Source organism: Mus caroli, chromosome 3, assembly GCF_900094665.2.
Source record: "Mus caroli chromosome 3, CAROLI_EIJ_v1.1, whole genome shotgun sequence".
Lineage (NCBI taxonomy): Eukaryota > Metazoa > Chordata > Mammalia > Rodentia > Muridae > Mus > Mus caroli.
This window is the reverse complement of record NC_034572.1, coordinates 3,609,616-3,631,194: the sequence shown is the minus strand read 5'-3', so window position 1 is coordinate 3,631,194 and position 21,579 is coordinate 3,609,616. Positions and strand designations below refer to the sequence as shown.

The 21,579-nt window shown below is 39.1% G+C and overlaps 1 protein-coding gene and 1 pseudogene across 5 annotated transcripts in view; both read right to left on the bottom strand.

The window, feature by feature from the left end:
• Positions 1-7,773: 7,773 nt before the first annotated feature.
• On the bottom strand, positions 7,774-8,753 carry LOC110291981 (annotated as a pseudogene).
• An 8,993-nt stretch (positions 8,754-17,746) lies between these two features.
• Pkia (cAMP-dependent protein kinase inhibitor alpha) overlaps positions 17,747-21,579 on the bottom strand; it is a 64,958-nt gene continuing 61,125 nt past the window's right edge. For all 5 annotated transcript variants that reach the window (XM_021158872.1, XM_029475492.1, XM_029475495.1 and 2 more), the window contains one exon: positions 17,747-21,087. In XM_021158872.1, the coding sequence (XP_021014531.1) occupies positions 21,008-21,087 (80 nt within the window). In that variant the 3' untranslated portion in view covers positions 17,747-21,007. The remainder of the gene's footprint in view (positions 21,088-21,579) is intronic.

Below are 21,579 nucleotides of genomic sequence, written 5' to 3'. Positions count from 1 at the left end.
CCCATACCTGGTCCTGCCACCCCCTTTTTACCCTTTCCCTCTCCTCTCCCACCCAGGTCCCTCCCTTTGCTTCCCATGGTTAATTTGTTCCTCTTTCTAAGAGAATTTGAAGAACCCACACTTGGGTCTTCCTTCTTGTTAAGTTTCTTATAGTCTGGGAGTTGTATTGTGCGTATTCTGAGACTTTTTCCAAATATCCACTTATCCATGAATACATACCATGTGTGTTCTTTTGTTACTGGGTTACCTCACTCAGGATGATATTTCCTTTCTTTTCTTTTTTTTTTAATACATATTTTCATTATTTACATTTCAAATGTTATCCCCTTTCCTAGTTTCTCCTCCAAAAAATCGATATCCCCTTCCCCTTCCCCTGCTCACCAACCCACCCTCTCCCAGTTCCTGGCTCTGACATTCCCCTATACTGGGGCACAGAACCTTCATATGTCCAAGGGCCTCTCCTCCCATTGATGACCAACTAGGCCATCCTCTGCTACATAGCCAGCTAGAGCCATGAGTCATACCATGTATTTCCTTTGGTTGGTGGTTTAGTCCCAGGGAGGTCTGGGGTACTGGTTAGTTCATATTGTTGTTCCTCCTATGAGGTTGCAAACCCCTTCAGGTGTTTGGATATTTTTCTCTAGCTCCTTTATTGGGGACCCTGTGCTCAGTCCCCAGTGGGGCTGAGAGCATCCACTTCTGTATTTGTCAGGCACTGGCAGAGCCTCTCAGGAGACAGCTATATCAGGCTCCTGTCAGCAAGCTCTTGTTGGCATCCACTATAGTGTCCGGTTTTGTTGGTTATTTATGGGATGGATCCCTAGGTAGGCCAGTCTCTGGATGGTTATTCCTTCAGTCTCTGCTCCACACTTTGTAACTCCTTCCATGGGTATTTTGTTCCCCCTTCTAAAAAAGACTGAAGTCACACTTTGGTCTTCCTTCTTTTTGAGTTTCATGTGTTTTGGGAATTGTATCTTGGGAATTCTGAGCTTCTGGGCTAATATGCAATTATCTGTGAGTACATAACATGTGAGTTCTTTTGTGATTGAGTTAGTCAATCAGGATAATATACTCCAGATCCATCCATTTGCCTAAGAATTTTATAAATTCATTTTTTTTCAATAGCTGAGTAGTACTGCATTCTGTAAATGTACCACATTTTCTGTATCCATTCCTCTGTTGAGGGACATCTGGGTTCTTTCCAGCTTCTGGCTATTATAAATAAGACTGTTATGAACACAGTGGAGCATGTGTCCTTCTTACCGGTTGGATCATCTTCTTGGTATATGCCCAGGAGTGGTATTGCGGGATCCTCCGGTAGTACTATGTCCAATCTTCTGAGAAACCGACAGACTGATTTCCAGAATGGTTGTACCAGCTTGCAATCCCACCAACAATGGAGGAGTGTTCCTCTTTCTCCACATCACCACCAGCATCTGCTGTAACCTGAGGTTTTGATCTTAGCCATTCTGACTGGTGTGAGGTAAAATCTCAGGGTTGTTTTGATTTGCATTTTCTTGCTGATTAGGGATGTTGAACTTTTTTTTTTTTTTTTTTGTGCTTCTCAACCATTCCTTATTCCTCAGTTTAGAATTCTTTGTTTAGCTCTGTACTCCATTTTTAAATAGGGTTATTTTCTAGTTCCATCCACTTTCCTGTGAATATCATGAAGTTATTTTTTTTTATAGCATCCCTTCTAGTCTTTGTCCCTGCACACCTCCCTCCATTACCTGATGAGGCCAGGAATGCCTGATTTAGTATAGAAGGCTGTTTGCCCTCTCCTCTATCTCTTAATCTCTTACTCTCTTTCCCTGTGTGTCCCTTCTCTTCCCTTCCCCTGCCTCCTCTCTCTCAACTTATTCCTGGCCTGCCCTCTCTCTGTCCCCCAACCTCTCTGTCTCTCTGTCTCTGTGTGTCTCTGTCTCTGTCTCTCTCTCTCTGTCTTTCTCTATCTCTACTCCCTCCTCAACTCCCCCATGTTCTAAATAAACTCAACTGCATACTATATCTATTGTATGGCTGATTCCTTAGGAGGAAGTTATACCTCAGCATGGGCCTGCAGAGGCACCCCCTTCTAAGTCACCAAACATATCCTCGTTCTATTTTTTCTTTTTTACAAAACACAACACCCATAGTAACAAAATGCCCCAAAGCAGATCCTGGGCTCATTGCTCTTGAGCCTATCTTTGGAGACCAAAACAAAAGTAACATAAACTAAAATAAAACAAATCCCTGGATATAGCCCAGGTACTTTTCTGTTTGTTGCCATCACTCTAAGTAAATAGTCATGAGAAGACAGAGAAGGCTCCCTTAGCTACTGACTCCTGAAACCAACTGGCACCTGCTTGAAATGGATACTGTTGGGCTTCCAGAGACCCTGCCCACAATCTAAAAAAAGAAATACAGTTCTTGACAAAGGAACATCAATAATTTTGAGATGCTGGTATATTGCCCACAGGACAGACAGAAGGGACTTTAGACAAATCAGGATGGATCATATCCTGGCACCATGGAACAATAGAAAACAAACCACCAGGCAGTTCTCTGAGAATGCTATTCTCCAACAAAAGAGCAAGTTGTTGAAATTAAAAGAATACCATACCTAGCTTGTTACCTTTGATTGTAACCCCAGCCCTAGAAAAGCTAATAAAGTAGGGTCTTAAATTTGAGGCCAGTTTCATGATAAAAACCCTCTGTCAAACAAACAGGATGGAGTTGATTGTGCCACCTCTTCCAAAAGTAATTACAAACCAAGTGTTATGATAAAATATTTCTTATGCATGGCTACCTGACACTAAATGTGTTCTAACCTTAGTTTCCACTTACATTCTGTTTATTATATGTTTCAGACATAGATATATTTCACATCAAGTTTGAGGTGTTAAAACAAAAAGCAGATAATCATAATTGGCCTGGAAAAACTGAAAATATTTTAGAGACACATGTGTGCCTTAATCTATCAAGCTGTTCTGACAATGAACCCTAAGAAATGGCAATTTCCCTTAGGAGTCTCATGGTGGGAGAAGGAAAGAAAAAAAACCTGACCATAGCCTAGAGGAGACTTGCCTCCTGTTTAAAAGGTTTCATGTAGCTCTAACAACCCGAGTAAACACTGAGAATGAGACCAAAGTCCAGACAATGCTGGGTCAGTGGTGATTGGGATAAAACCTTGACAGATTGCTTAGATGTGTAATCCCTACTCCTCTATGTAAGATTTAATCTCACTGTAGGGCTTCAGCAATAGACTGGAAAGAGGGGGTCACTGGATCTTTTCATCCATCTTCCTACTGTGGCCATACTTAGGAAATTGTATTTTCTGGTTTTCCTCATTAAACAAAACAAAACAAAACAAAACAAAACAAAACAAAACAAAACAAAACACAACACAACCAACTAAAAAAATCAAAATCAAATATAAAACAAATAAACAAACAAAACTAAAACACCAACATATGGCCACCAGAAGGCAAATATTCAGTAGATATTCACTGCAATCTGCACATCTAAAAACTATTTATAACAATATTATTTAAAAAGTCTCAAGAGTTTATTAGTAACTATGGTTTGTGGATCTGTGAAGTAATTAAAAACTTGGTCAGAAATGTTTTCATAGACAGATATTACTTTGTTTCTTTAGCTGTGATAAAGCTGTTATAATTGGGCATAAAATAGTTCTTACATTTTAGAGATACCAAAGTCTTTACTTAATGCATATTTTATGTCGCAGCTGTCTTTCCTCAAAATCACACTGTGGCTGGGAATTGTGGGACTGTAGATGTGAAAGTTCATACAAGGATGCTGAAGATGAATAACTTCAGAGCTGGACAATTGCTATATGGATGTTCATTTTACCTTTTACTTGGAAAATGTTAAATTTTCTAGGGACATTCTAAACTTTGAACTTATAGATCACCACCACAAGTAAATGAACTTAGTAGTAACATTCATATCCCAGTGAACTAAATTTCCCATTGCTAAGACAGGCACTCTTCTGCAAAAACACAACTTGGGGTGGGGGTAGCTTCTCAAATAAATAGTAGGGTTGGAAAGGAAGCACCTCCAATAGTGTCTACAGAAGTTGTGTGCAATACTGATATGTTCAATGCTTTGACTTCAGTTAAATTGTTTCCTGTCTATCATGTGTACCAAGTGCATCAGGCCAGTTCTCCTCCACCAGCAGACAAACTCTTATGACAGCACTGCCATATGTCTGAACGATGTCTGAATACAATGTAGTGTCTGTGCCTCTGAACAAAATTCTCACATTCTAGTCAGACTGATGTAAGATCTCAAAGTTTAATCTTGAGTTCATTGATCCAAATTCTCACATTCTAGTCAAACTGATGTAAGATCTCAAAATTAATCTTAAGTTCATTGATCTAAGAGTTAAAAACTTGCAAATTAAAAAAAAGAAAAAATAACAAAAAACTTGCAAATTAATTTTATCATTTATGTATGAAATGTGTTTTACTAAGCCTTGTGCTATAAGTACTTCAGCTAAATATTTATTAGTTCCATAAAGCACAAAGTTATTTTACTATTTTTTCTATAGTGTAATACTTAAAATATTGCACCAACTCACACTTTCAAATAATCACCTTAGTAAATTAGTGTTTTGGCAAAGTCTTCAACATTTCTTTTTTAATGTATTATATATAAATATATACAATTTATATATTTATTTTCTTTTTATTTCTTTAATCTTCTTCATACAACATATTCCCACCACAGCCTCCTGTCTCTCCACTCCTCCCAATTTCCATTTCTCTACCTTACTTTTCCCTCAGAACTAATCCTATTCAATTTTTCTTTACAAAAGAGCAGGTCTTCTAGTGATATCAACTGAACATGGCTAACAAGATGCAGTAAGATTAGGCACAAACTTCCATATCATGGTTTGGATGGATAAGGCATCCCAGTAGGAGGGAAAGGGTCGAGGGGCAGGAAAACAAGTCTGAGATACCTCAATCCCACTGTTAGGAATCCCACAAACTCCCCAGTTACAAACCACCTCATGTATGCAGATTGCCCAGTGCATCCCCATGCAAGCTCCATGTGCTTGAAGAATTTCTAACTTGTAGTTCATATAAGGAATACTGTGCTCCTGTGAAATTATGTTGGGTACCTTCCAGCAGGTTTATTCTACTGAAGAGCAGACTCTTACTCAAAGAAACTATTCACACATTGGCCAGGTCTGATTGACAAAGGTGACTTTATGTAAGGAAAGAGTATGAGACTTTGATCTACTTGGCTAAAGCAAATCAAGGTAAGATGTACCACTGGGCTAAGATTGGGAGTTTTAAGGGAAGATATTTGTAACAAAAGCCAACCTTTTTGTTGCTTTATGGCATCCTTAAGAACAATTTGCCATATATATATATATATATATATATATATGGCAAATATAATATATAATATAATACTAATAATAAAAATATAATATAATACTATATATTATATTCTATATATATAATACTATATATATATTCTATATATAAATATAGTATTATATTATATATTATTGCATATACATTGAATAAATCAAAAGGGATTTGTTATAATTAATGTATATAACTCTATCTCTAGAGTTGTCTCCCTTTGGGTTTTCTTCATTGTTTCTACTTCCATTTTTAGATCTTGGATGGTTTTGTTCAATTCCATCACCTGTTTAGCAGTGTTTTCCTGTAATTCTTTAAGAACTTCTACCTGTTTAGCAGTGTTCTCCTGTATTTCTTTAAGTGAGTTATTAATGCCCTTCTTAAAATCCTCTTAATCGCAGCACTTAGGAGGCAGAGGCAGGTGGATTTCTGAGTTCGAGGCCAGCCTGGTCTACAGAGTTCCAGGACAGCCAGGGCTATACAGAGAAATGCTGTCTAGAAAAACAAAACAAAACAAACAAAAAAAAAGTCCTCTACCAGCATCATGAGATATTATTTTAAACCTGACTCTTGCTTTTCGGGTGTGTTGGGGCATCCAGGACTCGCTGTAGTGGGCATTCTGGGTTCTGATGATGCCTAGTGGTCTTGGCTTCTGTTAGTAAGATTCTTTTGTTTGCCTTTTGCCATCTGGTAATCTCTGGTGTAAGATGTTCTAGCTGTCTCTGGCTGGAGCTTGTTCCTCCTGTGATTCTTTAGTCTCTGTCAGCACTCCTGGGAGTCCAATTCTCTCCTGAGTCCCAGTGGTCAGAACACTCTCTGCAGGCAAGCTCTCCTCTTGCAGGGAAGGTGCACAGAAGTCTGGAGCTCAGATCCACCTCCTGAGTCCTGGGGTCAGAGCCCTCCCTGGAGGCCTACACCCCTCTGGCAGGAAGGTGGCCAGGGGTCTGGGTCTCAGCTCTGCCTCCTGGGTGAGGATGAAGGCCGAAGGGACCCGGTCCAAGGAGCTTTGTTGCTTCTGCTGCCAACGTGCTCTCCTGTGTAGACTGGTCTCAGTGATCCCAAGATCCTGGGTGTGCTAGGGCCTGCCCAGTTCGCGCCCCCTAGAGGACATTTCTAACTTAAGTTCTTGTTTCCCTAAATTCCATCTAAATCAGTTTCAGGCTTTAATTGTCCTCAGATAGCCAACATTATGATAATGCAGTGATTAGAATAAAGTCATTTCATATTTGTTCAATAAATACAGTTGGGCAGTCTTACTTCTACAGGGATAAAAGTCATGTTCTATGCCAAAATTATTTAAAGTTACAGGATGCATGTGGACACAATGATTAAATGTTAGTAACTGATGTTTTTGTTGTAAGCTGAGGATTGTGTGTCATGTTTATCATGAATGAAGTAATGTCAAATTCCTTTTTTAAAAAATCCAATCTTTAATATTCTTAAAGACTCTAATCGGCATTGCAGAGTAATGCTTACTATATTTTGTTTGCAAGCAAGATTCAGAATAGTTAATTGTCCAAAGTAACATATTGAGTTAATTAGTAGTCAGGATTCCGAGCACAGGCTTTAAAATCAGCTGTCCAATAATTCCTCAATCCTAATGGCAGGATTTCATAAAGTTGTGATGCTAATCGTTTTTATTTTTATTTATTTATTTTTATTTCCCCTTTTATCCATAATAGATACTTTTCCCATCTAATACATTCTTATTACAATCTCCTCCTTCCTCATCTTCTGTCAGTTTCTCTTCATCTCCCCACCCATCCAAGATCTACTCCCCTTCTTCTTCTCATTACAAAAGACCAGGCTGCTAAGAGATAACAACAAAACTGAGCAAGGCACTGAGCTTTGATTACAGCAGAATATCATTAGGAGTCATTTTATTGTTTCTTGCTGATCTATCTATCATCTATCTATCTATCTATCTATCTATCTATCTATCTATCTATCATCTATCTATCTATGCTGGTATTATTTGGTTTTACCATGTTTGTTGTCTATCTAGTCTCTGTCTGATTCTTGATCACCCAAGCAGTGTCACAAGACAAAACTCATTTCCAAAGTCACAGGATGACACAGGTAGATTTATTTTCCTCCAATTTTCATTTTCCTTTATTTTTGCATTTTTAGAGGGTTTGGGCAATACCTCAATAGTTAATGCCTGAGGACATTTCTTCAAGAGTAAATTAACACAGAGAGAAGAAAACATATTTTTAGCACTTTGTTATGATCTTCAAAAACAATACAAAATTAAATTTACAAAACATTGGAAAAATTAAATTTACAAAGCTCAGCAGCCTGCCTGGCATCTGCTTCAGTGTCCAGCACAACCGTGGTAATGTCTAGCAAAGAACAATGGACCATGAACCCCAGGGATCTTCAGCTCTGAGTGTCACTACTGTTTTTGCTTCTCTGGTAGATAGCAGTCCTTGTGATTCAGCTCCAGGACATCATCAAGCCTGGCTATCTCGTTGAGTTACTAAGTGAGCTTCATCAGTTCCTTGTCTTTATCACAGTTTAAATGAGCTTTCACGAAGGGCCTTATCTTCAGTCCATTTTGTGGATTCATTAGAAAATTTCTTCCTATGTCATCAAACACAATGTTCTTTTATTGGTTTTCTTTTTTGTTTTCTTTTTGTTGTTGTTTTTTTGTTTTTGCTGTAGAATTCAGAAAACTTTTTCCAATAACACCAAGAGGCTTCATATCAATGAGCCCTCTTCGTGGTGTGTGCACAGTTACACTGTCCAGCATGAAGTCAATTTTATAATTGGCATTTGTGCTCACTCCCAGTTCTTTCATTTTAGCTTCAATCCACTTCATATTTGTTGTAGACCAAGTAACAATGTCACAATCTTCATATGCAGATATTAGAAATTCATGAAGATATGGTCTCATTAACTCTACACCAGTCTCTGCACAAGACTTATGATCAAAGCTAGTGTATAATCACCATCCTGCACCAGGAGCTTCCTCCCTTCCCTGGGAGGGCTCAGCTCTCCCACTCCTTGACTCTGTCAGAGATCTTCAGGAGGTTTTCCTCCCTATTTTCTACTTCAGCTACTTCATCTTCAATGTCAAAATCACTGATGACATCATCATTGCCAGGGGAGGACATGAGACGTCTTCCAAGCTCTCCTCACCAGTTCCCATCATCATGATTTTAGTACTTGGTTTCAGTTTTGAGAGCTCCAAGGTTAACATCATTTTCTGCAGGTTTGCTACTCACTCTGAGCACTAGTAATTTCCGATGCTCTGCGAGCACTCCCATAAAGGGTCTTGAGGAACTGCTTGGGATCCAGCATAGTATCATCTTCTGAGAGCATGGTCACGGAGTATTCCTGCCAACCCCATTTCAGAGTGATGGGGAGTGCCATTCTTCAAGCATATGAAGCAGGAGCTTTCTGTCAGAACAAAACATGTGGAGCGCTGCAGAATCAGCAACGGTGGATGAAAATGCTGATTGCAATAGAACCAAAGGAGACAAGAGGTCTCCACTCCCTACTTGATCCTCTCATTCTTACACCTCATCCCTAGCCCACCCATAAAATCTATTCTTTTTGCCCTCCAGTAAGAAGCATGTCTTCCCCCTAGTCCCTTTCTTTATACCTAATCTTTCTGGGCCCATGGAATGTAGCTTGACTATCACTTACTTAATGACTAATATTCACATACATACACATTATATTTATCTGTCTGGGTCTGTGTTACCTCACTCAGGATGATTTTTTTCCAGTTTGCCTGCAAATTTCATACTTTCATTTTTATATTATTTTCTTTATTCATTCTTCTGTTGAGGAACACCTAGGTTGTATCCAGTTTCTGGCTCTTTGAATACAGCAGCAATAAATATGGTTAAGCAAGTGTGTGACACTAATTTTGGAAGAGCTTATACTTGTTTGGACTTGTGGCAGTTGGTGGTGACTACCCTGATGACTCTGTCATAGATAATGGATGACTCAGGGAAATTCTTTAATAATTGAGGTGTGGAAGACTCTGAACAGCATTGCTATGTCTCTATCCTCTGTCTGAGACAACACTGGCTCTCCAATGACTCAGTTATTTCCATACTTGGAACAAACTTGATATCCAGTCACATCTTTGCAAATTAAGATTGGTGTCCCTTTTCTGTTCTTTCATTCTCTTATAAAAGATGAGTGGTAGTTGGGAAAAAAGTAGCCACTGTGCAGAACACGATAAACAAAAAGACTGGAAGGAAACTGGGTTTGTAGGATGGAGCAGGCACACAGCTGTGTATTCTCAAATGTGAGAACAATGAAGAGCTCAAATGAGGAAGAGCACTGGTGTAAGAGTAGGGGAAAAGGAATGTGGAAAACATGTCTGGGAGGAGGCCTGGGGGGAACCTGGCAGTGGGAGGCTAGTGGGCTGGGTGGGAAGAACACAAATCAAGAAAGAAGACAACTGCCAGCAGATGGTGTCAGATTGACCCAAGAAGGGAAGGAACAGATGATCATGTTTTCCCTTCTCAATTGTAAGTGGTGTCTTTGGAGAGTCAGATTCATTGAAAATATTCTTTTATGGGCTAGAGATACAACAGAGTGCTGTCTGAGAGCAGAGAAATGAAACTCCATTGTAAGGCAGTTCCAATAGATGATGGCCAATGTGTCTGAGTATTTAGCATATCTAAAATTTGTTTGCTTGGAACTTAGTATAGCAAAGGGCTCTTGAATTTAACTCTTTTTTCCTGTTTTATCTTGCTGACCACACTTATGATACATTATAACGGATGATTATGCCTTACATTTGCTACAGGGGAAACATCCATTGAAGACACTACATCTGAATTTGCTTGCTGAATGTTTTCCAATGCCTTGAATGTGACAAATGCAGATAGCCAACAAGACAATGAAATGCTTTTTCTTCAGAACACCGTTGATGAGACCAAAAAACTGAATGATGATAAGTTGGAGTGAAAGTTGCAAAACTATAATAAGGAAAAATAAGTAGACTTGGGAATTCTGTTTAATCTTGTACAGAAAAAATTGAAGTCTGAGCAGGGGTCCCCATTAGGACAACATTTATGCAGTTCACTGAATGTGTAAGTTCAAGCTGATGCCTGCATGAAGACTTTCCCTCTACACTCCTGACCAGTGCTTCTCAACCTTACTCATGCTGTGAGTCTTTAATACAGTTCCTTAGTTCCTGGTAACCCTCAGCCATAAAATTATTTTTGTGGTTACTTAGAATTGCAATTTTGCTACAGTTATGAGTCATAATTAAATATCAAATATGTGTGCATCAGTCTGCACCAGGTCATCTGGGGATGTGTTGTAGCTGCTAACTTGGAATTTTTGTGAGACCCCTAACAATGGGAGTGGATGTTGTTGACTCTTTTGCCTGCTTTTGAGACTCTTGTCCTTCTTTGGGGTTACCTTGACCCAGCCACCATATAAGGGTGTTTGCCTTTCTTTAGTGTGTCTTGTTTTGTTATGTTTGGCTGTCATCTATTGGAGGCCTGCTCTTTACAGAAGAGGAAACAGAGAGGGAGTAGATCTAGGGGAAGCGGGATATGGACCTGGGAGGAGTGTTGAGAGGGTAAACTATATTTGGCATGTATATTATGCAAGACAACTCTATTGTCAATGAAAAAAATCAATTGAAATCTGTTACTTAGTTTCACAGCATTCTCACATATGTGATCTTGTGATCTACAGATAATTACAAGGGAAATAGGGGATAGAATCCTAGTGATTAGCAAGATTGTACTAGAGTAGGAGCCAACTGATAATCTACCTGCAAGATTGTGCCAGAGGAGGAGCCACCTGATAATCTGGAATTGTCAAGGACCAGCCTCTGCTTGGAAGGGGTTCTGAGGAAGGGGTGTTTGGGAGCAGCAAAAGAAATGACTCAAAGTCAGTGAGGTGGGTGCAAAGCAACCCTTGTGTTTTTTCTTGAGACAGCTCTTTAGACAGTTCATTTAGATAACTCAGCTCTTGCAGACCAAAGCCCATTTTTTTTGTTTGTTTTTTTTGTTTTATCTATTCAATTGTTTACCCAGGTTTCCTTTTGATTATCCTATGAATCAGCATTCTCTGACCTTAGCCATTTAATTCTTAGAGAAAGAGGCCAAGTAAAAATTCCTTTAAATACATAACAATGCATTAAGAGATCTGCTTGCTTTTGGAAGCAGACATTAAGTTAGCTGGATAGAATCCCGTTCTGAGATCAACACTCCCTAAATCTCTTTATCTCCTTCCATAATATCTTTTTAACAAGCTGGATCATAGTTCAGCTGCCCCCGTTTTTTTAGGTCCATGAAACCCCTCATATATTTCATATTGCATTCTTATATTTTGCATAGTTGAGAAATTATTATTTTTGAACTTGTGTTTTTAGAGTTCTTTCCAGTAGCTTTAAGGGCTGTCCTGAAGACCACAGCACTTAACATTTTGCTAAGATACACACTTGCCTAACAGACTTGTTAGTGCTTCTAATTATTGTGGAGTCATTAATCTTAGCAGGGAGAACATCTCCCAAAGGAGGAACATAAAATATATTATGTATGTTATTATACAAGTAAGCCTCACACCAAGAGCTATCAACACTCATGGAAGCCCATATCCTGCTGGTTGTGCACTTGGGGTGGGAGCCATGTCACACTGTCTCTTCCACAACCACATAGTATTCAGCATGAGATAGAATGAAAATTAAATCTGGATGGACCTGGAGATGGAATAGTCTGAAGGGCCTATGTTCTCTGGAGCATATGCATACAGGGAGGTGACATATAATTAGGAGGTGGGTCATGTTGACCTGAAATCATATTGGTAATACTCTACAGAAGAACCATCTGAAAAGAGCACTGCTTTGTTAGTTGATGGGATATACTGATTTAACATCGGAAGGACAGATGTTTATGAATCATTTTATCAGTCAAATGGGATACAGCTTTTTCCAGAGGTGGCTAATAAAGAAATGTGATGAGCATTTTAGGTGTTGGCAGATTTGGGTCCTTGATCTTGGTGATGTTTTCCTAACTGTGTTTATTCTAGAAAAGTTCAGATGACTCTGAACATATGCTCATTTTTAAATATTCATTATACTTTAATACAAAATTTAAAAGTACTGATACCTGGGATTCACACTACAACTAAATTAAAATCTGTACAGACTTATTTTAGTTCCTCATATGTTTAAGAGTTTTCCAAAAGATTCTGATGTAAAGTCCGTCTTTAGGGTCAATTAGAACTGTACAAACACACATAGCTTCTATCCCTCAAAGTGAACATTTATTTTCTGTTTTGAATCCATACATAGTAGGGTTGACCTGTGAAAATATACTGTGAATGGTGGCACCTAGATCGTGTGAACTGGTTTAACATATAATGTCTGTGAAAAAAAAAAAACATGTGGAATTTGAGGACTCAGTATTGACCAAAATACATTTTAATAAACAAGAAGTTAAAATATATCAGGTTATTGTAAAGTTTTATTTCTATTTTTAATAAACTCTAGAGAATGTAAAGTTATATGTTTGGTTTTTATTGTTGCTCATTTGGAAAGATCTTGTTTAGTTGAAAGCAGAGTTATTGTCAACTGAGAACATTGACTTAAATTTTATTCCTGGTTTCAATTCCCCAACTACATTTCTTTGGGCCATTGTGTGACTTGTATGAGTCCCAGATTGTTCATTTATAACATGTAAAGTATTTTTTCACATTAATATAATTATCTTATTTCATTTTTTGTGTGTGCCACGTTGTGCATTTGCTGATTAGAAGACAACTTGCAGGTGGCTTTTCTGTTTCTATCATATGACTTTGTGGGGTGGAACTTAGGTGCTGTCTTGGCACTGAGTATCTTAACTTGCTAAGCAACTTTACTATATGTATATGTATGTGCATGTCCATGTGTATGTATATGTATGTATGTTTTATATGTGTGTGTGTAATATGTGGGGCATTGGGCTATGCAAAGACCAATCCAGTTGAGCTGAGATGTTGAACCCTAGGACCTGGTGGTGATAATTCACCTACAGGGGAGGGAAGGAGTTCTCTCACATCTCCTGGAACCCTGGCTCCTGTTGAAGTTACCGCCCCCTCAGCCCCCACAAGAGAAGCATGGCTTTTAGTCACCTAGGCAATGTTCCAAGCTTCTGACATTCAGGCTAAACTCCTCCCAAGTTACCTAGCAACAGTAAGATAAAGCAGCCCACTTTAAGAGGGGCTGTTTGGCTCCTCCTTACTCTCTCCTCTTTGCTCTCTTGCGCTTACTCCCTCTCACTCTCTCTTTCTTACTCTCTAGCCTTTCTTCTCCCTCTCCTTTCCTCCTTCTCTCCTCTTGGCCATGACTGCTCTCTCTCTCTCTCTCTCTCTCTCTCTCTCTCTCTCTCTCCCTTTTCTGTTTCTCCCTGCCTTTCTATAATAAAACTTTAAAGCCATAAACTGTTTCTGTTCATCAGGGTTCGCTGCACAGACTCTCAGCCCTCTCTCCTATAACCCTGGGGCACAGGGTGTATCCCCAGGGGCCCCCTGGTCAGGGGCTACCCCTTGTCCACCCCCAACGAGTGGGGTCAGTGGCTTAGATGCCCACTCGGGGCCAAGTGGAAAGTATCTGGCAGCCCACCCATTTCCGCCTGCCCAGAGCATAGGTGGAACTCTAGCTGGACGTGGGCTATCCTCCTTCCCCTCTTTCCCTAGCCTCCTTTTAGTTCCCACAGTAGTACATATATATATTATTCTCTTTATATAAGTGGATATATAAATATTCTTATTTTAGAGTAATTTTGACAAATAAAGGAAATAAAATAGAGCCTTTAATCTTCAGGCAGAATTCACCAGCAACTGATAGAAACTGATCAGACACATATGGCCAAATATTAGGTGGATCTTGGAAAATCCAGTGGAAAGAGGGAAGAGTGGGAGGAAGAATTGAAAGATCCAGAGGACCAAGGACACCACAAGAACATTCAAACCAGGGAGCATACATGGGATGGACCTGGGTCTTCTGAACATACCTAAAAGTTGTTCAGGTCAGTCTTCAAATGAGACCTCTAACTGAAAAAGCAGGGTCTCTGACCCTGTTGCCTACCTTTAGATCAATTGTCGTAACTAGGCTGCTGTAGCCTTGTCAGAGCTACATATTATAGATAAAAACTGAAGCGAAGGTTAACGCCCTAAAAGAAGTAATGCTGGCAATAGGGCAAGGTATTGCTAATATTAAGACCAGGTTAGCTACTAAATGTCATGCTTCTTTCCAATACATTTGTGTTACCCCCTTACCTTATAATACAACCATTGATTGGGAAAAGACTAAAGCTCATTTACAGGGAGTATGGAGAGATACTGATATTTCTGATGACTTAGAACAGTTAAAGACAGAAATTTCAGATATTAGTAAAAGTCATTTGGACACTTAGAACATTAATGAATTGGCTAGAGATTTGAAAAACAACCTAAGTGCATTGAACCCCCTGGATTGGGTTCAATATATAATCCTACTTGTTATTATTTTTGACAGTTTTATTAGTAATCGTTGTGTTTCCACTCATCTTTAGAGTGCTCCTGAGGTCTGTAGCTATGACAAGGCGAGACATCCTAGAACTTCAGCTGAAAAATAAAAAAGAAAGGGAAAAATGCCACGCACTCTGTTCGAGTCAGCTTGACAAGCCGAGAGGCTTGGAAGCTACTCACGAGGCAAAGAGCTTCATGGAAACTCATCTCCTGGAGTCTGGCGTCCTCTCTAACTCACACATTAATATTCCATTCCTGTGTTAGTCTAGTGTATAGATCCACGTGCTCTCTTTTAGTATTATCCTATTATAAGTGCCTTTTAAGATTGAATTCTGACATAGCTAAAGCCTTCGCCAGTGTTCCAATGTCCTGGAAAGTCCTTGAGCAGATCATGGGCTTAAAATTCAGTAAGAATGTTGCTATTCAGTGACATTCAGAATTGCCTCTGTTACTACACTATCACTTTGAATAAAAGCTAGGTCACTGCCCTACACAGGAATTTACCATCATCTAGGAAGAAGGAAGTTTCAGAGCTAAGGAGAAACCAGAATAGATACTTAGAACTATAGACAGCTGAGTTACACCCATACACACGTATTTACAATGGACTAAGGGAAAGGTGGACTATGCAATAGACTAAAATAAGATCTATGGCAAGGGCATGGAGCCCTTGACCCTGGCTTCTAAGATTAAGTGAATCTTAGGTGGAGCCCTTGTTGATCCCAGTTGTTAACAATGTATTCTATCCCAGGTGGTTCCTGTTAGACCTTTTGTGTTTGCATTCCTCTGTTTTATGTAAGAATCCAGTAACCTCTTTGTACCTTGCGGGTATGTCACCCAACTTCCTTATTGTCCTCTGTATAAAAAGTCTGATGCTCGATTTGACAAATTACATTCAGATTCTACACAACCTCTCCTGTGTGCATCTGTCTGTCATTCCATCCAATGCTTTGACCACCTGCGACTAGAGACCTGTTCCACGCAGACAAAGGGGCCCAGAGGGTCTGCAACAGGCTGCCTTGTCTAGCCTCAGAAGGAGAAGATGCCCTTTGTCCTACTACAACTGTTTGTCAAGGTTGTTTCATACCCATGACAGGCCTTCCCTCTTCTAAGGAGAAAGGAGGGGAGCTTGGTGGGGGTGAGAGACAAGGACTGAGAAGAGAGGAGTGAGTAGAAGCTGCAATCATCTTTCTTCTCCCACCCTAGTGGGATAGAAACATCCTCACTTGGGCCTTTGGCTTGATAACCTTCTTAAGTTCTGTGGATTGTGTCCTGGGTATTCTGTACTCTTTTGGCTAATATCCACTTACTAGTAAGTACATACCATGCATGTTATTTTGGGTCTGAGATGCCTTACTTAGGATGATATTTTCTAGTTCCATCTATTTGCCTGCAAAACTCAGGATGTTCTCATTCTTAATAACTGAGTAGTATTCCATTGTGTAAATGAACCACATTTTCTGTATGCATTCTTCCATTGTTGGGCATCTGGGTTGTTTCTAGCTTCTGGCTATCAAAAATAAGGCTGCTATAGTGGAGCACATGTCCTTGTGGTATGGTGTGGCATATTTTGGGTATATGCCCAAGCTGCAATCAGGATATAAAGTAAACAAATACCTCAATGAAAGAAAGGAAGAAAGGAAGGAAGGAAGGAAGGAAGGGAATAAATAAATAAATAAACAAATAAATAAAGAACAGAAGAAAGGAAGGGAAGGAAAGGAAGGAAGGAAGCAAGCAAGACAGACAGACAGACAGGAAGGAAGGAAGGAAGAGAGGGAGGGAGGGAGGGAGGGAGGAAGGAAGGAAGGAAGGAAGGAAGGAAGGAAGGAAGGAAGGAAGGAAGGAAGAAAAGCTCAGCTGGTGCTCTATTTCCTTTCAAAATTTCTTTGGCTTTTTCAACTGTGAATTCTTATCTTCAGAATAAGTCTTAAGATAATTTCTGTCTAACATTTAGTATACCTGAAAAAAAAAATTAACACCCACAAATAGACTTCTTTCTTGGTTGCTGAAGGCTGGGTATGGGCTTTTCTGTGGCCCAGATTTGCTCTGTTGGTATGTGCCCTGACTTCTGTGCTTTCCCCTCTGACACGTCTACTAGAGAGTTCATATCAGACATGTCTCACTCTGCCATGTTTAACTGCTTTTGGTCTTCTAGGCTTTCCTACTAGGGTCTTATGTTCTACTTTTCCACTTGTCCCAGTTCCTCTTCCCATACTTAACAAGTATCCACTGTGATCTACCTCCACTTTCCTACCAGTGAACATTACTGTAGATCTTTTGTCATCTTGAAATAGAAACAACTAACTTTCTTCAATGAAATCTTCATCTTAAGTAATAATTCTAGCATATAGACCTTGTTTTGTTTTCTTTTCAGTAAAATTTCTCCTCAAAAATCTACTTTGCACATTCCACATTTCTCACTCTCTCTCTGTTGACCATGACTGCTCTCTCTCTCTCTCTCTCTCTCCCTCCCTCTTCCCCTTCCCCTCTCCCTCTCTTCCCCTTCCCCTCTCCCTCTCTCCCCCCTCTCTCCCTCTCCCTCCTCCTTCCCCTCTCCCTTTCTCTCTCTCTGTTTTTGCTACTGAGGAATGTTTTTAAAACTTTAGCATGTTTGAATACTTTCTCTCTTAACCAAATCAGAAGCATAGGTTGAAGCTGACATTACAGCTCTGAGTGTGCATGGTTATGGTAGAAGGCTACAGTGAGGAGCTGGACTCCTAGAGTCAAATGGATCAGAAGCATCTAGGGTAGAGGGCAGGAAAGTAAAGCCAGAGACTTGGGGATAAGCACCCCAAGATAGCTCAGACATTGAGTTTGCCTTTCACACCCTATTTTACAATCCTTTCTTCAGCATCAATATATAGTATGCAGTAAATAATTACTCTTGAGAGACTGCATTTCAGAAAACAAGTGCTGCTTTTAATATCAGTTATGTGAGCATGCAACATTGCTAAATACAAAAGTCATAGAAGCTCAAAGATGACTTCCCAGGCTGCCACAAGTCAGTGAAAGAACATTTCCAGGCTTCTAAGACATCATAAATTATGGATCCTTTCTTCGTTTAATTTAATGACTATACATTTTTTTTCCTTACTACTGCAGAATTCATTTAGAAGCTTGCTGCCCAACAGTTACATTTTTTCTTATTCCTCTGAGAAGAGATAAAAATGTCATTGGATCCTTGATGTCACGTCTAAGGAAGACTCAGTGGTAAGGTGTGAACAGTGAGCTACTATGTTACTATTTCCTGAAAAATAAAGGTCATGATTTTCTGTTATAGAGCAGAAAGCATTTCTGTGAATTCAGGATGAATATGTATTAACATAAAATATTCTTAGTTTAAAAAAGTTAAGCTCAACAAATTCTACAGCTTCATTCATTGTTAATGTGTTAAAATGGAAAATTTTGTTTCTAGGTTATTAAATAAAAAGCAAGAATATTTGTTCACATACATAGCATGAACATAGCATGTAAATTTACAGTTTACATGTCATAAATAAATTCAAAATACGCTATAAATGAGTATTAAAACAAAACAAAACAAAACCCCACAAAGGTAGGCTTAACCACGTGTCTTTGCCCCAAAGACGTGTACAAACCCAAGAAAGGCTCGTCTATTTAGAAACTTAAACTCTTTCTCTGTAAAATGCAAGCTGAATGAGTGTATTATCTATAGTTTTTCATACAGAGAAACACACTGTGTAATTAGCTTAAATTTTATGAAATATGGATTCAAAATTCTGTTGATAAACATGGGCTCAAATTAGCTTTTTAATTTTGCAAAAATTAGTCCTTATTCATGTTCACGTTGTAATTTGTGAAAGGGGAATAAGATGAAACTGAATGGTGCATTTGGTTCTGAAGTGGCTTAGCTGGGGTAGTTAACTAACACCCCTTTACTTGGGCTGCCCACACTTCCATCTGCATTTACAGATTCATTCCCTATGTAGTATTATTTACTTGCAAATGATAAGTATTAAATGAAAACCAGGAGATTCTATGTACTTTTGCCAATTAAAATTTATGCAATGTGACAAATTCAGAATGTTTATCTCTTTTCCCTTACCAGCCACAGAATCCCTCTAGGATTGAATACAGGACACCAAGTAGCAGTAAGAAATCAAACGAAATCAGAACCTCCATATGACTTCTGCATTTAGCACTACTTATATATTTAAAGACAAGCATGACACTGCATGCATTAGTAATAGTATATGACACAGGGGTATAACCCTTCCACACAGACTTAGCACTGGTTCAACACTTTACAAAATGCATGTGAATCCAGTTTGGAATTACACAACTTTAAGAATGATCCTCCTATTCACAAGAAAGCTATCAGCATAGTTAAACAAGGACATTGAAACTGTTGGATGTTGTAAATAGATTATCAGAGATTGTCTCAAATAGGCCGTAGGTTCACAACTTTGAGTCTATCAATAGGTAGATTTGTTTCAATTTTAGCTAGCCTCCAATGAGTTAGATCAAAGCAAGGCCTCTCATATTGAATGTATTTACTGTTCTATATCCAGAAAGACATACTTAACAGTGCTTGTTTTTCTGGAAAACATCCAGTTGGGGACTAAATGAAATTCATATTTTTCCAGTCAGTAATGAAAGCACTCTATAGGAAGATATAGGCAGACTTCCTTGTCTACCTTGTCTGTAACTACAGACTCAGGCCAAGTTCCTACCATACCCAGGTCTGCCTGTTGAAACACCTCTCCCTACTTAACCTGGAACTGAAGCTACGCTAGTACTCCAGGACACTTAGAGGCTCTTCTGTTGGGAAGGTCTTCTTTCATCTGTTATTTGCCTCCTATGATGCACCAGATGAACCTTGGGCATCTAACTGGATCCTTATTTATTATCAAAGATAGTTGGTTTCATAATACTGACCAGAGAGGGTTATACAGGCCACAGAAATTCCCCATACAAGAATCGTGATGTCAAAACACAGCATAGACCATCAACAGCATCAGTAAAAGTGTGGTTGGGTGATAATTTTTATATCTGAATGCAATTCACACAAATTATTAGTAAAATTTTACAAACATTAAAAAGTGCATAACAACATTTGGGTATGAAAGGGCTGAGAGGGGCCACAGCACAAGGGCTTTACTTTTGAGATGGGTGCCCACAGGCTTTGAGGAAAACACTTCCTTCACAAGCTGTCGTCCTGAGTGAAACAGTGGCACCCAGCAGTGTGAGAAAAGTCATCCACACAGCACAACATTTCTAGCTCTTTGCATTATCTGGCATTCTTTGTTTATTTTGTTGATTCTTAAAAAATTCTTATAATGAAAAATTAAAGTATTAGTTGAAAGTATTTATTTGGAAATAAAATCAATATTGAAAGACAGAACGCTGGTCTGTGTAGGTACTAAGACTGAACTCAGGCAATATTCACATTAATGGATATTTCCACATGCCTGTATAATAAAGCAAAGTGGGCTCAGTGAGTTTTTTGGATGTAACCCTCAGGAGTTATCAAGAGGAAAGTTGTGTTTTACAAAAGTAGGTTCTGCCCTGTTCACGCCACAACACTATGGGAAATTAAAAAGGCAGCCCTTTAAAAAATGAGTGGTATAAAAATTCACAGTCATGTACATCATTTTGTTTTATGTAAGCAATCAAAGGGCAGTGCAGAGCAGGTATACTGTAAGATACAAAACGGTGTAAATAACACAGCACTCACACACAGGGACATAATGCTAACTGTGCTCTCTGGATGGTTCTTTTTGTGAGTCAATACTCCAGCCAGAGATACTGAAACTCTGGGGTTCAACCAACTCTTTTCAATTAGACACAATTAAATCCTCTGACATCATGAGGGGCCAGATGCTACAGGAATCATCAGCTAGGTCAGTGCTACTCTCTACAAGCATTTCATTATACGGTCAAGTGAAAGGACCCATACACAAAGGATTTCCAAGCACAGCCCAGGTGATTTCAACCATTGCTAATGACAGAGGTGGGGAAAAGGCTGTGTGCAGACACAGGCTCTATCCCCACTTGTGACATGGCAACCAACAGTGTCTTGCTGTGCAGCGCAGCCATTTTCTTCCCCTCCGTTTCACCCATGGCTGCAAATCCATCCGAGCATCTCCAGGATATTTGCCACATTGTCAGATGTTGATGACCATCAGAATGGAGTGTTAGCTTTCAGACTTGGCTGCTTCTCCCTGGGCTTCTCCACTTTGTTCGGTGGAGCTTCTCTGTCCATCATCTTCACCTTCTATAAGAGACAATGAGAAGTGAGAGTAAAGCTCATGGTTACTGTCTCTCAGAAAGCTGGAGACTTCGAAGTCTGAAATGGTTATAGAGAAGTGTGTTTTCTTAGAAGTGTACAATAAACAAAATTGTATATATGTTCAGAGCCCGCACTTTATGAGACATCAGAATGAAAGTCAAAAACAAATGACCTGTGAAATGTCTAGAGTTGTTAATGGTGAACTATGCTTCTGGTGAAGGAAATCTCATGGCCACACTCATCACTCTTAAATGTGGTTTTACAATCTACAGAAACCGAGTTGGCATTGTGTCCTGACTCTAATGTGAAGAAACATTTAAAATTTCCTTTTTCCATTATTTATAGAACTTTAGGATAATACACCTGATTTCCAAAAAATTCTATTAATTCATAATTCATATTAACAACAGAAGATACATGGATTTTTTTTTATATTTGGTCAGTCTCTTGTCCAACAGTTTGCTGGTCTCTGATATG